Source organism: Rhinoderma darwinii, chromosome 12 (genome assembly GCF_050947455.1).
Source record: "Rhinoderma darwinii isolate aRhiDar2 chromosome 12, aRhiDar2.hap1, whole genome shotgun sequence".
NCBI lineage: Eukaryota > Metazoa > Chordata > Amphibia > Anura > Rhinodermatidae > Rhinoderma > Rhinoderma darwinii.
Window position 1 is genome coordinate 51956721 of NC_134698.1, and position 15521 is coordinate 51972241.

A 15521-nucleotide genomic window follows, 5' to 3' on the forward strand; every position below is an offset into this window, starting at 1 on the left:
TGTTGAACGTTTTTCTTTCTTTTACTTCTCTATGGGGGCTGCCATTTTTTTTTCATCTCTGTATGTGTTGATTAACGACACATACAGAGATGGAATACGGCACATACATCCCCATAGAGAATGGGAGCCGTTCCATTCACTATAGTGTATGACCGTCTGTGTGGGAACGGTGCATGTGCCGCTCCCACACAGACCAAAAGGAAGGTCTTCGGCAGAGCGACATCCGGCGCCATTTTCATGTGGACCGGAAGCCGCGCCTGAACAGTAAGAAGACTACTTCCTGTCGCGGCTTTTGGCCATATAGTCAGACGCAAGGACTAGGAGCGGCAGCGGCAGGAGCAATACGGTGTGATTACCACTGTATCCAATCCTCTTACACTGTGCATTCGCTCAAAAAATGGCGGCACACAGTGTAGGAGGTTTGAACATTCAACCCCCTCCTTTCTCCTAGCACTAGCCAGGATAAAGGAGGGGGGATTGTGTGAGGACACTAGAGCGAGTGTGTCTTCTCCAATTTTGCAGCATAAAGCAATGAGGTTGCTTTACCACATGCCAATGCTGCAATTTTGGGAATTGCTCCCTCTAGTGACCAGCACATGGAAATGTTATAAATTAGAATCTAATTTATAATATTTCCTGACTTGTGAAAAAATTAAAACAATGTGTAATCATTTATATACTAACCGTTTAACTAAAAGAAAAAATAAATAAAATTCTAGCGACACATTCCCTTTAATGATGCATTACAAATAACAAAACCGTTACATTTTCCCATAGACATGAGAGATTTGTTGTGAATGTCTATGTGACTAAGGGAACCGAGCACACACATCTAGCTGATCTATGACTGTTCTGGTTACAGTGCAGCACGTGTGCAGCACGTCCAAGCACATTTATAGTATGGTATATAGATCTAAATCTTTACACAAACACACCTCCATATATTGAGGACCCCAAGGTCTCCGCTCGGGGAATGAATTTGCAACACAACATATATATGAAAGTTTGAGAATTTAGAGTGCGAAGATTATTGGAATGATTTCAATAACTTTAGAAAACCCCTTTAAGGAAAGTTGTCACGGGTGTATTAAATTTCCTTATTGGGGCATTTTGTGGGACGTAGGATCACCTTTTTTCGCAAAGCAAAATGACTTATTAGTCTCTGCTGAAAATGAATCGTCCTGTAGAGCTCAAAAAATGTCGCTTGCTTGGTCTTTTCGTGTAACAAAACTTCTCACAATAAAAATAAAATTGCTTATGACACACTATTACATAGCTTTTAGCAATGATACTTTTACGCCTACACTACAGTGGCTCTCTAGAACAAATACCCAGCTGCACAAACTCGCTTACGCTGCCAAGCAACTTCACACCTACTGCCACCGTCCCTTCTGTAGAATTTCTTCCCTCTTTGTTCACAGCTAAATACATATTAAAAGGAAAATGGAGGGGAAAAAAAAAAGACCTACCGAAGTTCTCTCCTCCCCAGATGTCCATCTGAGTATCATACTTTCCCAGCTGGTTGAACCAGGACTTGTCAATCACAAATATACCACCAGCAATCACAGGAGTTCTAAAAGTAAAATAACCAAAAAGGCAAAGACAACCAACTTTCATTAACAAGAGGCACCCGACACTTTTTGTACTAATAAAGTTATATACCAATGACAGCTGGACCATCATTGCACATTAAAAACTATATAAATGCTACTTTTATTATGTATCGTTCCTTTACCCTGAGCAATTGTCATGATGATCATACAGAAATGAATGAATTGTAACAAACCTAAAGAAACATAAAACAAATCTTTTGGGCTTACATATAAAAAAGTCAGTTATTTTAAAAAAAATATGCGTATTTTACTATAAATAGTTTCTCACATCATGGTGTACTTGTTCGCAGGTAGAATTTTGGTTGAGGGATGACGTTATTCTATAAAATGGATCGGTAATGTCTTCTATGCTGCACAATAAGGACAGTCTAGAACAGAGGCAGAGATGCAGAGCTCAAGGATATATAATAATTTCATGTAAAAAGCTTTTTGAAAAGGACCGGTCACCTCTCCTGACATATCGGTTTTAGTAAATATCTGTATTCCCATGAAATAAAAATTCTGGACCATATTTTCTTAGAACTCTGTTGTGCCATTCCTTGGTTATTCCTCCTAGAAATGTATTCAAAAAATTGACAAGGGGAATGCTAACACCCACTTGTCAATTTAATCATACAATTCTAGAAGGAATAACAGAACTCCGCTTTGTACCGTACCTCTAAGAAAATATGTTCCAGTATTGTTATATTATGGGAAATACACTCAACATCGAAATTGCAAAACCAAAAAGGAAAAGTTTTGGGATTGTGGAAATCACAGGATCGATAGATGATCGATGTTAAATTATATGAAAATTATAAAAATGTGGAAACAAAACATTCCAGAAATACACCAACTTAAACACATTGGGATGCCATCAATGAGGTTACGGTTGCCTCAGGATTGTTATGCTACGCTGCATGCACTTGGGCACACAAATCATCAAGATTGGCTGCTGGAAGCTCACTTTGCAATTGCCAACCAAGGACGTGCACGATGCGAAACAAGTCCATAGACGTTGCAGGACATGGAAGCACGTTTAAGCCACATAGGCTGCTCACAGTAGCATGAACAACATGTGGCCTGGCGTTGTCCTGTTTAAAAACAGCTTCTGGGACACTTTGGAGAAACGGTCGTACCACTGGTTCCACGACCAAATCAATGTAAAGCCGAGGTGTTAGTGTACCCGAAATGAGGATTTAGAGGCAGACCGGCTACTGTACATTATGCCACCCCACACCATAATCCAGGGAGTACGACCGGTGTGACATTCCCTTTTGAATCGGAGAATAAGAGAAAAATACATGGTGTTTTGGTCATGGCACCTGAGCGGTAGGTATGGATTAGATGTAGATTGTCATAAGATCATTTATTTTGCAGACTCGGCGTTTCAGGACCGAACTGGTCTCTTCATCCGGTCAATAAAGGTCATTGTTATTGACTTGACAAAGGGACTAGTTTGGTCCTGAAATGCGTAGTCTGCAAAATAAACTTTGCTCTCAATCTTGCTTTTATGCCTCTCCCACATGCCACAGATTGGAGCTAGGTGCTTTAAAATTTGATCATTTGCAGATCTTGGCGACACCGGCTACTTCCTCGATTTGAATAACCTTACGGCTTTCCCTTCTTGGTGCTGTAATTTGAATGTTGAGGAGTGTACAATTATTTACTAAACCAGACATGTCAGGAGAGGGGATAAGTCCTCTTTAAATGCCGCAAGGGAAAACCTGTGAGTCCAGGTTCCCGCCACCTACACTGAGTGATTGACAGCTTGTATACATAAAGAGCTGTCCATCACTGTATGTGGGCGGGGGAAGCAGGACACAGGCTTCCTCTATTAGTGTGGACACCATTTAAACAGCTTTTCACATAAAAACAATCAAATCATAGAAAACTATATAACCCCAAGCTCAGCATCTCCCCCTCTTATCCGGTTACTCTCAGAGAGTAAAGCATAGGAGATGTGACAGAGCTGCTTTTAAACATAAATTATTTAGATAGCTCAATTAAAGCATCCAAAAAGAGGTAGAAAAAAAAAAGCTATAAAAATAAAGAAGAAAATACCAACAGATTTCATAAATCAACCTTTAAATATATTAAAAAAGGAAGCCAAGCTCACCTTATTGAGGAGGTTGGGTCTGTGCGGGACATCTTTTGTTCTATGGGAATCTGTTCCCACTTAAAGTGAAGACTCCAGTCAAAACCTAACAAAATAATATGACAAACATAACAAGACTGTTATATGTGTGTGTTTGCTACATAAAATTGTACTGATTTGAGAAGAAAGTTTGGTTTTGGTATTTTAAGGGTGTATTCACACTTGAAATTTTTGTTTAGAATTTGCTTACCCCTCATGCACACGACCGTTGTGCCCCTCAGGCCGTTTTTGACGGCATCCGAGTGGCACCCGATAGTCTTCATGGACCCATTCACTTTAGCGGATGAATCAGGTCCGTGAAAAATGATCCGAGTCTCCGATCCGAGGAAAGATATGACATGTTCTATCTTTCATTGGATCGCTCACGGTACTCGGCCGCCACACGGTCGTGTGCATGAGGCGTTAGGTTTTAAAATTTCGGTTTTTCAAGCCAAAATCAGGAGAGGATTCAAATAAGAAGTAGTAGCTGTTCTTTATACTTTCTCTGTCTTTATGATCTACATCTGGTTTTGGCTCCAAAAACCTGAATATAAAAACCAGAACAAAACATGCACATGTGAATACACCCTAAAGGCCCAATTACACGGACAATGATAAGGCAAACGAGCGTTTGTACGAATGCTCGTTTAAGATCATTTCCCTGCGTAAACAAGACAGCGATCAGCCGACGAATGAGAAAACACTCGTTCGTCGGCTGTAAGGATAGGGTGATTGGGACAACAATGAACTGGTACTGCAAAACATCCTAAACACAGTATATCCCCAAAAAATAATACACAAGAAAGCTTATCCATATTTTAGGACAGAAGGCATAGTCATGGTGTCATGGGTAAAGAAAGAACAATTTGGTAGGTCTTTCCCTACTATATTGGATGATTAACCCCCTGGTTTTTGGATACATCATAGAAATGAGTTATGTAAAATAGAATATCAGATTTTAAACCGAAATGTATTAGAAGATATCTGAAATTGTTCCGTGTCTGAAGTTTTTCCAGCTTTGAAGTAGTTACTGTATATATGTACAGAAGTTTAGTAACAGTATCTCTTGGTTCATGTAGGAGAATAAAAAGGAAAAGATCTCGATATCGCTATATCTGAAGAAAGTCAGACACGGCTCCTTGTGCTAGTGCTGGAGAACAAGGAGATTGGAATCATAGTAAAGGAACTTCAAGTTCCCTTCCAGAAGTGGTTTGGAGGATGACGACATTATTGGTTAAATCGTATATCCGTCCAAAAATAAGAAACTTCCCAGTGAACCTGATTCATCATCTATACTACATGTGTAAAATCTTTCTGATCAAACTTCCACCATTTGCTATACAGACTTCTTCTGCCTCCTAAAAAACATTAAGGCCTCATTCACACGACAGTGAAAAACGGCCATGTGATGGCCGTCCTTTTAACGGCTTTCACATGGCCGTTTTCAGAACAATGATGTTCTATGGGTGCATTCACACGGCCGTTTTTTTAACGACCCGTGAATAATGGCCGTCAAAAAATAGGACATGTCCTATTTTTGGCCGTTTTAACGGCCTGACGGCCCCCATAGAAGTCAATGGATCCGTTTTTAACGGCTGTCAATACATGTAACAACCGTTAAAAACGGATCTGTTACATGGAGACTGGCAAGGGAACTACTAGTTCCCTTGCTGGCTATCGTTGGCATACTCACGTTTGCGGCGCTTCTTCACGTGTGGTCACTCGTCTTCATGGGTTTGAAGGCGCCTCGATGACGTCATCGCCCCGTCACGCTGCCTTGCCAGATCCCGTGCAGACGAGTGACCACAAGTGAAGAAGAGGAGAGACGGCGCTGCTCTCGTGAGTATGTGGCACAATCTACAGGGAGGCTGGTGTGGCATCTACAGGGAGGCTGGTGTGGCATCATATACAGGGAGGCGTGTGGCATCTAAAGGGAGGCTGGTGTGGCATCTACAGGGAGGCTGGTGTGGCATCTACAGGGAGGCTGGTGTGGCATCTACAGGGAGGCTGGTGTGGCATCATGTACAGGGAGGCTGGTGTGGCATCATGTACAGGGAGGCTGGTGTGGCATCATGTACAGGGAGGCTGGTGTGGCATCATGTACAGGGAGGCTGGTGTGGCATCATGTACAGGGAGGCTGGTGTGGCATCATGTACAGGGAGGCTGGTGTGGCATCATGTACAGGGAGGCTGGTGTGGCACCATGTACAGGGAGGCTGGTGTGGCACCATGTACAGGGAGGCTGGTGTGGCACCATGTACAGGGAGGCTGGTGTGGCATCATGTACAGGGAGGCTGGTGTGGCATCATGTACAGGGAGGCTGGTGTGGCATCATCTACAGGGAGGCAGGTGTGGCATCATATACAGGGAGGCGTGTGGCATCATCTACAGGGAGGCGTGTGGCATATACAAGAAGGCTGTGTGGCATCATATACAGGGAGGTGTGTGGCATCATATACAGGGAGGCTGGTGTGGCATCATATACAGGGAGGCTGTAAATAGTGTCTAGGTGAACATGTGACCTTCCTTGGTTGTTTTCAGGGGGCTGGGACAAAAAAAGCCTGACCAATGAAATTCATCAGTTTTTTTAACGGCCATGAAAAACTGATGCAAAATGGATGTCAAACGGCCATTAAAAACGGACAGATGGACTTGAAACGGATGAAAATTTAGAGACACACTGATGCAAAATGGCCATGAAAAACTGACAGTTGATCAGTTTTAAATGGACATTTTTTTTCACTGTCGTGTGAATAAGGCCTAAGTGTTTGTCATACTGAAGAAGTTGATGGCTGTTTGCTTCCCTGGTCCCCAGGACGGGAACATGCTAACCCCCTCCTCTCTCCACCAATCACAGTGTGAGTGCTTCTGATTATCACATCTCAAAGCCAATGAACTGCTAAAATGTGACTGTGGGAAAGGTCCTGGAAGTGAAGCTTCTAATATTAGAGCAGCTAAATCGACTTGATACAGGATTTTTACCAAACTTGCCTCTCTTAGGCTGGGTTCACACGACCTATTTTCAGGCATAAACGAGGCGTATTATGCCCCGATTTACGCCTGAAAATACGGCTCCAATACGTCGCCAAACATCTGCCCATTCATTTGAATGGGTGTGCCGACGACCTGGAATTTACGCGTCATCGTTTGACAGCTGTCAAACAACGACGTGTAAAATGACTGCCTCGTCAAAGAAGTGCAGGACACTTCTTTGGGCGTAATTTGAGCCGTTTTTCATTGAATTCAATGAAGAACAGCTCTAAATTACGGCCGTGAATGACGCCTCGCAAAATGCGAGGACGAGCAATTACGTCTGAAAATACGGAGCTGTTTTCTCCTGAAAACAGCTCCGTAATTTCAGTTTACGTGTGCACATACTCTTAGGCCAAATGCACACGATGCGTATTACGTGCAGATTTGCCTACAGTAATACAGTACCAGCATAGTAAATGAGATTTTAAGTAACCTCATCTCCACGTTCCAGAATTTTTCTGCATGTAAATGGTCCTGTGGTGTGCATTTTAAAGTCTGTAACATGTCAATTTATATTGCGTTTCCGTCTCAGAAATGTATCGAAAAAGTTTATTACAAAAATAAATAAATAAATACGCACCAAAATCCGCAGCATCTGTTCCCACAACAAAATGTTAAGATCGCACCTAAACGCATTAAAAAAAACCTCACTATTAAGTGAAGTTTTACCTGCAGAATTTCCTGAGTTTGGCTATGTTCACACGGAGTATTTTGGGGGAGGAATATCTGCCTCAAAGCTCCAAACGGAATTTTGAGGCAGATATTCCTCCCCCAAAATACTCCGTGTGAATAGCAATGATCGCGCCGTTTTTCGCCCGCGGCCATTGAGCGCCGCGGGCAGAAAACACGCTTTCTCCTGCCTCCCATTGAAGTCAATGGGAGGTCGGAGGCGGAAGCGCCCGAAGATAGGGCATGTCGCTTCTTTTTCCCGCGAGGCAGTTTTACTGCTCGCGGGAAAAAGACGCCGACGCCTCCCATTGAAATCAATGGGAGGCGTTCTCGGGGAGTTTCTGCCGAGTTTTGCGACGCGGTTTCCGCGTCAATAAACTCGGCAAAAGACCCCGTGTGAACATAGCCTTTATCTGCAGATTTGATGCAGATTTTCTGCACCAAATTATGCAACATGTGCATAAACATTCCAGAAATTCCGTCCGGATTTTGTCATCCACACACTGAAAAAAAAAAAAGGAAAAAAAACATGCAAAAAAAAACAACAAAAACATGTGGAAATTGACCTCCGGTGCAGAATCTCAATCTGCAGCACGTCAATTTCTCTTGAGAAACTGTTGTGGACGGAAATTCTGCAATGTTTACGCTGTGTGGGCGAACAATGTACCCTATAGAATATATTCCATTGTTTTCTTATCAAAAACGTTTTTGTAATTAAAAATATGACAAATTTTAAGCAAACTGCCATTTAGGTCCGTAATCCTTTGTTCAGAATGTGTCAGATTTCCAGATTAAGAAATATCTGCACAGTGCCAAAGGGGAGTCAATGTTCTTTAGAGCATTCTGGATATCAGTCACGGTCTGAGATAATCGTATTCACCAATATGGCTTTGATACATGTGAGAAGATCACAGCTGAAGATCATTTTGAGAGGATTTCCCCTTGGAAGAAGGTTGGCCTTCCTAAATCTGTCTAAAGAATTTCTTGGATAGAAGGCGATATAGTGGTTTCTATGTAAAAACCCTAATCTGAATGTAGTTGGCTGCACCTACACTAATCTGCAGTATTACAGAGATTACATATTCTACAAACCCACTTTCTTACATTTTCGAATAACATAAAACGTTTCAAACCTTAAAGAGTCTGTCACCACATTATAAGTGCCCTGTCTCCTACATAAGGAAATCGGCGCTATAATGTAGGCGACAGCAGTGCTTTTTATTTTTAAAAAAACGATCTATTTTTACCACTTTATTAGCGTTTTTAGATTTATGCTAATGAGTTGCTTAATGCCCAAGTGGGCATATTTTCACTTTAGACCAAGTGGGTGTTGTACAGAGGAGTGTATGACGCTGACCAATCAGCATCATGCACTCCTTTCCATTCATTTACACAGCGCATAGGGATCATGTTAGATCGCTATGTGATGTCTTATACTTACACATTAACAATACTGAAGTGTTTAGACAGTGAATAGACATTCCACGGAATGTCTATTCACAATCTCTGCACTTCGTTACTGTTTCTATGGTAGTTAGAGCCGAGGAAGCGTGATCTCGTTGTAACCTGTCATTTACAGCGAGATCTTGCGAGATTACACGTCCTCTGCTGTAACTACCACAGAAACAGTAACGAAGTGCAGAGATTGTGAATAGACATCCCGTGGAATGTCTATTCACTGTCTAAACACTTCAGTATTGTTAATGTGTTAGTATAAGACAGCACATAAGGATCTAACAGGATCCCTATGCGCTGTGTAAATGAATGGAGAGGAGTGCATGATGCTGATTAGACCAAGTGGACGTTGTACAGGGGAGTGTATGACGCTGACCAAAGTGAAAATACGCCCACTTGGGCATTAAGCAACTCATTAGCATAAATCTAAAACGCTAATAAAGTGGTAAAAATAGTTTAGTTTAAATAAAAAGCATTACTGTCACCTACATTATAGCGCCGATTTCCTTATGTAGCTGATAGGGCACTTATAATGTGGTGACAGAGCCTCTTTAAGGCCTAGTTCTCACACAGTTTTTCGCAGGCAGAAAAAATCTGCTTCAGAATTCCTTCAGGAGCTTTTTTTTCCGCATTTTTTGCCCACGGCCATTGAACCGAATGCATGGACCACGGGCAAAAAATGCTCAGAAACGAGCGCCGCAAGGATTTCTGCCTCCAATTGGATTTCAATGGGAGGTCAGATGTGGAAATTGCTCAAAGAAAAAGCATGCTGCTTTTTTTTCCCCCCCCTCGAGCGGCCAAGGTCCTCCCAGAAAAAAATAAAAATAAGCCTCTGCCTCCTATTGAAATCAATGGGGGTGTTTTCGGACGTATTTTTGGCACTGATTCAGATGCGGTTTCAGCGTCAAAATCAGCGCCCAAAAATTGTGTGTGGACTGACCCTTAGAATTGACCTGATTCTTGTGAACCCTTATTAGTCCTCAGACCTTAATAAGATCTCAAGCAATAGAGCATGAAATGACACTTCACAATAAGGCGCTGTGTACATGTTTGTAATATGGCTCAGCGCAGGAGCCGCATATATTTGTTGTCAAGGATGGGACTGGATCCTGTCCTGTGAAATCAGTAAAGCTATACCCAAAGTTTGCATCTGGTGTGAAGTGGTCGAAGATGGCCTAAGAAATAGGCGCAGATAGATTAAACACTATAGCTATGCAGACAGTAATAGTAATGCATAATATGAGGGACCCAAGTAAGAAAGTTATACCAAAAGTAAAAGGTTAGAGGCAAAAATAAATTGTTTGAAAACTAAAAAGATCACAAAGCAATTAAAACGCAGACATCACGGCATAAAGTATTACAGAAATGGAAATCTTACTCACCACCCCTGAGATCTGCAGAAGCCGCCAGATACGCAAAGTTATCCAAACTAATGACATCAATGATTGGACTTACAACACGGGTGTGATCCTACCAAAACATGAAATATAAAAATAAATGCAGTTCAGGCTAAAGGCTTATTCACACGTATCGGAATTGCTGCAGAAAATTTCTGCAGAAACTAGCAGAAATTCTGCTGCGGTAAAACCTGCACCATTTCCTGCGTTTTTTACTGCAGAAAATGGTGAGAAATTTGCTGCGTTTTACTCAATGCTGGGAGATCTTAACATCTCCTCTGAAAAACGCAGCAATTCAGTCCACTTTCCGCAGCAGGAATGGACATACTGCGCTACGAAAAATACGCACCGCAGGTCAATATCTGCTCGAAAATTTTACGCAGAGTGGATGAGATTTGTTAAATCTCACCCACTTTGCTGCTACTGTATTCTGCTGCGTATTTCCGTACGCAATTCCGGGTTGGAAATTACGCAGCAATTCCATTACGTGTAGACAAGCCCCAAAAGTGTCTGCTACTTAAACACATGTGACTTAATGATGATTTAGCGGTGATCGGGAAATCCTAGAAACTCACCTCCTTGACTCTCTGAAGCAGAGGCTGAAGCCATTCATTGTTGACCTCACAGTGGCTGTCCAAAAAAGTGAGAATTTCAGCAACAGCTGTTTCAGCTCCGCGAACTCGAGAACGGATCAGTCCTAAAAGCCGAAAAATAAAGTCAAGATTTTAGCCCTCATCACCCTAGCCCTACACGAATAGAGGCTAAAAAGCCCAAAATAGCGCTATGCAAGTTTGAATAAATGACTCTCTACTCGGTCTCATGCACACTGCTGTATTATGGCTCGGTTTTGTACGAGTTATAACAGGGTTACTATTGTACTGCACAGGGCTTATATGGTTTCATACAGAGACATACAAAGTTTTTTATCTGTCGGATTCCATAAAAAATCCAAAAGACAAAAAAGAAAAGAAAAAGAAGATTGTGGCATGCTCCATCACGCACCATATGTACAGAGGTATCCCTCTAGAGGAGAATAGCACTGTACACATACAGCACCTGATAGAGCCTGTATGGCAGTACACGGAGGCTGTACACCAGAGGTTCTGGATGCATAGTTGGCGACTAGGGGCAAGGAGGATACATTTACATCTCTCTGCCCACTATCCCAGAATAAGGATTCCTTTTAGACATGTGAAAGAAGTGCTACAAAGCATCAAGATTGAAAGTGTACTATATATAGCATCTTGAAATGAAAATGTATTTGATTTACATAAGTGCAAGATGGTCCCAATATTATGAGTGGCATGGTTTATTTTAAGTTTTTAGAATGCATACATTATAAGCCATAGTCCAAGGGTGATAATAAACCCCTCAGACTTCTATGACAGTCACTTCGTAAAGCCACTTAGAAAAATGGTTTAGTATAGTAAATCCATTTAACCTTTACCCTCTCATAGTAAAACCACTAAGAAACCATAATCCCGCAATGTAAATACCATTTAACACGCTGCCCACATACTTACAGGACCATGAGGCCAGGGAATATTGGCATATTTTGCATTCTGAAGCAAAGACCCAACATAACACATCCACTCATGAACATAGCCTGATTTTTAGTGATTTCATTAAAAAGTGGTTTTATTTAGTGCATCTTGGCTGTGTCAAAAGCTTAACCCTAGTATAACTCCGGCAAGATGTGCAGATTTCGCAGTAGTGTATATGTATATATATATATATATATATATATATATATATATATATATATATATGTGTGTGTGTGTGTGTGTGTGTGTATGTGTCATCATGAACAATATATGAGGATGTATTTTCACGGAACATTGAGTCAATGCTAATGAAAGAAAAATTCTATTACAATGTAATCATCTTAAGATTTTGGAGCAATGACAACAAAGTAAAAACATTCATTATTTGCTCATATTATCTAGCCTAGAAGATGTCTGCATGTCCTATATATATTCTTCTATCTTTTTTGTGGAAAATTGACATTTTTAGTTCTTAAATCCCAAATTGCTGAAAGGGACATTTTATGTCTATTTGAGAGGACAAATATCACTTTTTCTATAAATCCTTGGGACAATACTCAGATTAAACACTTCATACTGCATCAATCCATAGCTCCTGGCACTAGAGGATTAGATCATCTAGACTTCACATTAAAGGTCCATAGAGCTCCAGTGCATTATTTTTGACGGGCTGTAATACTTTCTCTACCTTCTCCGGAGAAAACAACCACAATCAGCCCCCGCAGGAAATACCTGTCATCTGCAGAGAATTTATAGTCCAGTAACATACAGAGGGGACATTTTACTTAAACTCTCATTGATGCAAAGTTGAATCCAATCTGTTGATCCCCTAGAAAAAAAGAGCCATTTCAGGCTTCAAAGAAGAAGAGGACTATAAAGTTCTATAATAGTCCAGAACAATGTCTGACCTGATCACTACTTTCATCCAATCTCTAAATTTGGGAACCTCAAAATACATCTACATACATACGAATGATTTTAGCAGCTAATTTTATTAAAGAGGTTGCCCCATTAGAACAACCCCTGTCCAAATGTCCTATGCCAGAGACCCCCCTTTAAATATAGTGATAACAGCTGATCACTGGGGGTTTCAGCTGCCAGATTCATGACGATCAGTGGATCACTAGAGGTTCCCCATTTAAAGAAGTGGTTATTCAGATGGGACAGTTCCATAAGTTTTAGTGGTTCTCTAATAAGCTTTGTCCAAAGTTTGATTTGTTTATGGTATGGGACACAAAGATGGAGGAAATTCCAGCACTACCCAACTCTGACAAATTGTTGTGTTTTAAGAAAAATGGGCTCAATGGTTTATATTGGAAGGATTCAAAAAGGAAAAAAATATATATATATTCCTAAAGCTAAACTTCCCAATTTATTTTTGAGACCTTGATAAAAATATCATCCTTCATAATGTATATCGCACCTTCTCTCCGGTTATTTCTCAAGCATTTAACCTTGGGTATTTTTGTGAGAAGCTGGCAGTCATCGGCTGTAGAAAAAAAACACAAGAAACAAAATAATTGGCACATTGCAATTATGATTCATCTCAAAAAAACAAACTCCCAAGAGTGTTTCCATAGGAAGAATCTGCTTTCACTTATTATGGTATTAATCAGACTGACAGCACTAATCCTCTCAGCTAAAGTGCATTCATGCTCATCTGCTCCGATAGAAACCACTTCAGAGCGAACGCCTTCATCTCTCCTCATCAGGCCCATTCATGCAGAAACCACACTCCATTACAGCTACATCTAATGCGCAAGTTGTTTGCAAACAGATCTGGGCACCAAATAGAGGATATATTATTAATATTAAATCAAACACCGATTTCTTTTTTTTTCTTTTTTGAGGCTGAACTTTAACCAAAATTACTCAATTCCCCCATCACTTTGTACATTATCCTAGTTTTAATAGATAATGCTGGTTTGCTATAAATCTACAGGATTCATGGGATCCACAGATGGATCATATAGTAGATACAACAACTGCTGTAAGAAAATTGCTTTGCATCCATTAGCTCGCCCACTACAAGAACTAGAGCTTAGTATTCTTGTATGTGCAAGCCTTCTATAGCGCACAATTATGTGAATAGGTTATGCTTAAAGGGGGTCGTCACATCATGACAACTCCTGGGAATATGCGCTATTAGAGCTTATGAGATATGGACATCATTGAGGGGGTTCCTTTATGTACCCCCTTTATGAGCCAGAGCAGAGAGCGTCGCTGATTAAGAGTTCCTCCTGCTCTGGCGGACCCGACCCATCTGTGATTTACATGGATGTCCATTCTTTTGAATGGCCGCTATGTAATACTCCCGCAGCAGTCGGTTGCAGTGTAACAGTACATTTCCCCTGTATGGCTGGCCGCAAAGTTTCCCCAGCGAGAATAGTGGATTCCCATGAGTGTCAGAAGCCAGACCATAGCAAATAACATTTTCAGAAGGAATGGTAATGTGTCAAAGCTAGTGGGACTAAAAAAAAAAAAAGTAATAAATGTTAAATAAAAATTAAGATTACAGTTTAAAAAATAAAAATAACATTTCATTAAAAAGTGGATTTAGTCAAAGTGTAAAAAAGTTATTAAAGTACATATATATGGCATCGCCGCGACCGTAATGACCCAAAGTTAAAATGTAATTTAAACTGCAGGGTGAACACTGTAAAAAACAACAATTGCTATTTTTTCTCCCTGACCCCCAAAAAATTAATATAAGTTTATCAATAAGTCCCATGTACCCCAAAAAAGTAACAATGAAAACGACGTCTCGTGACGCAAAAAACAAGCCTGCATATGACTAAATTGACGGGAAAAAATATTAAAAATAAAAAGTTATGGCTTAGAACGTGACGATGCAAAAACAAATTATTTCAGTTCACAAGTGTTTTTTATGTGCAAAAGTAGTAAAACATAAAACACCTGTACATATCTGGTATCATCGTAATCGTACCGACACATATTATAAAGGGAACATGTTATTTACGCCGCGCGGTAAACGGCGTAAATTTAAAACGCATAGAACAATGCTGGAATTGTTGTCTTTTTTCTATTCCCCCCTCAAAAAAATTACTTGGTCATTAAGGCCTACTTGGTGATTAAGGCTGGTCACTAAGGGGTTTTCCCATGAGTGACAATTATCTATATCTAGGACGGGGTCCCCTTGTGCTCACGCTGCCTCCCGGCCACTTACTAATTACCTGGTCGGGAGATACGGAGACAGCGTATCTCGCTGAGCTACGTGGTTTCCGTAACTCCCATAGAAGTGAATGCCAGTTACGGAGGAAGCGTAGTATGCGAGCGACACCATTTCCGTAATACCGACCACAGAATCAGTAAGTGGCCGGGAGGCAGCGTGAGAACAAAAAGCCAGAACAGGGTTCATTCTAGAGATAGGTGCAGGTCCCAGAAGTGGGACCCGCTTCTGACATTTATGACATATCCTGTGAATGTAATTTCCAACATAGCAGTAGGACAACAGCACACGTCTCCAAATCTTCAAAAAGGTTTAATTGTCAAAACATCATGCAACAAACAGGCAACGTTTCGACCCGCAGTGAGTGAAGGGTCTTTCTCAAGCCTGTGGATGTGTCATAAATGTCCATCATGGGAAAACTTCTTTAAAGAGGCTCTGTCACCAGATTATAATTGCCTCGTCTCCTACATAATCTGATCGGCGCTGTAATATAGATAACAGTGGT

At 40.9% G+C, this 15521-nt stretch overlaps 1 protein-coding gene across 1 annotated transcript in view; it reads right to left on the bottom strand.

The window, feature by feature from the left end:
* GALNT16 (polypeptide N-acetylgalactosaminyltransferase 16) overlaps positions 1-15521 on the bottom strand; it is a 161228-nt gene that overhangs the window by 35272 nt on the left and 110435 nt on the right. The window contains exons 5-9 of the mRNA XM_075843292.1: positions 13250-13315; positions 10858-10979; positions 10268-10355; positions 3712-3796; positions 1470-1573 (exon numbers count right to left, since the gene is read on the bottom strand). Coding sequence (XP_075699407.1) covers positions 1470-1573; positions 3712-3796; positions 10268-10355; positions 10858-10979; positions 13250-13315 — 465 coding nt within the window. The remainder of the gene's footprint in view (positions 1-1469; positions 1574-3711; positions 3797-10267; positions 10356-10857; positions 10980-13249; positions 13316-15521) is intronic.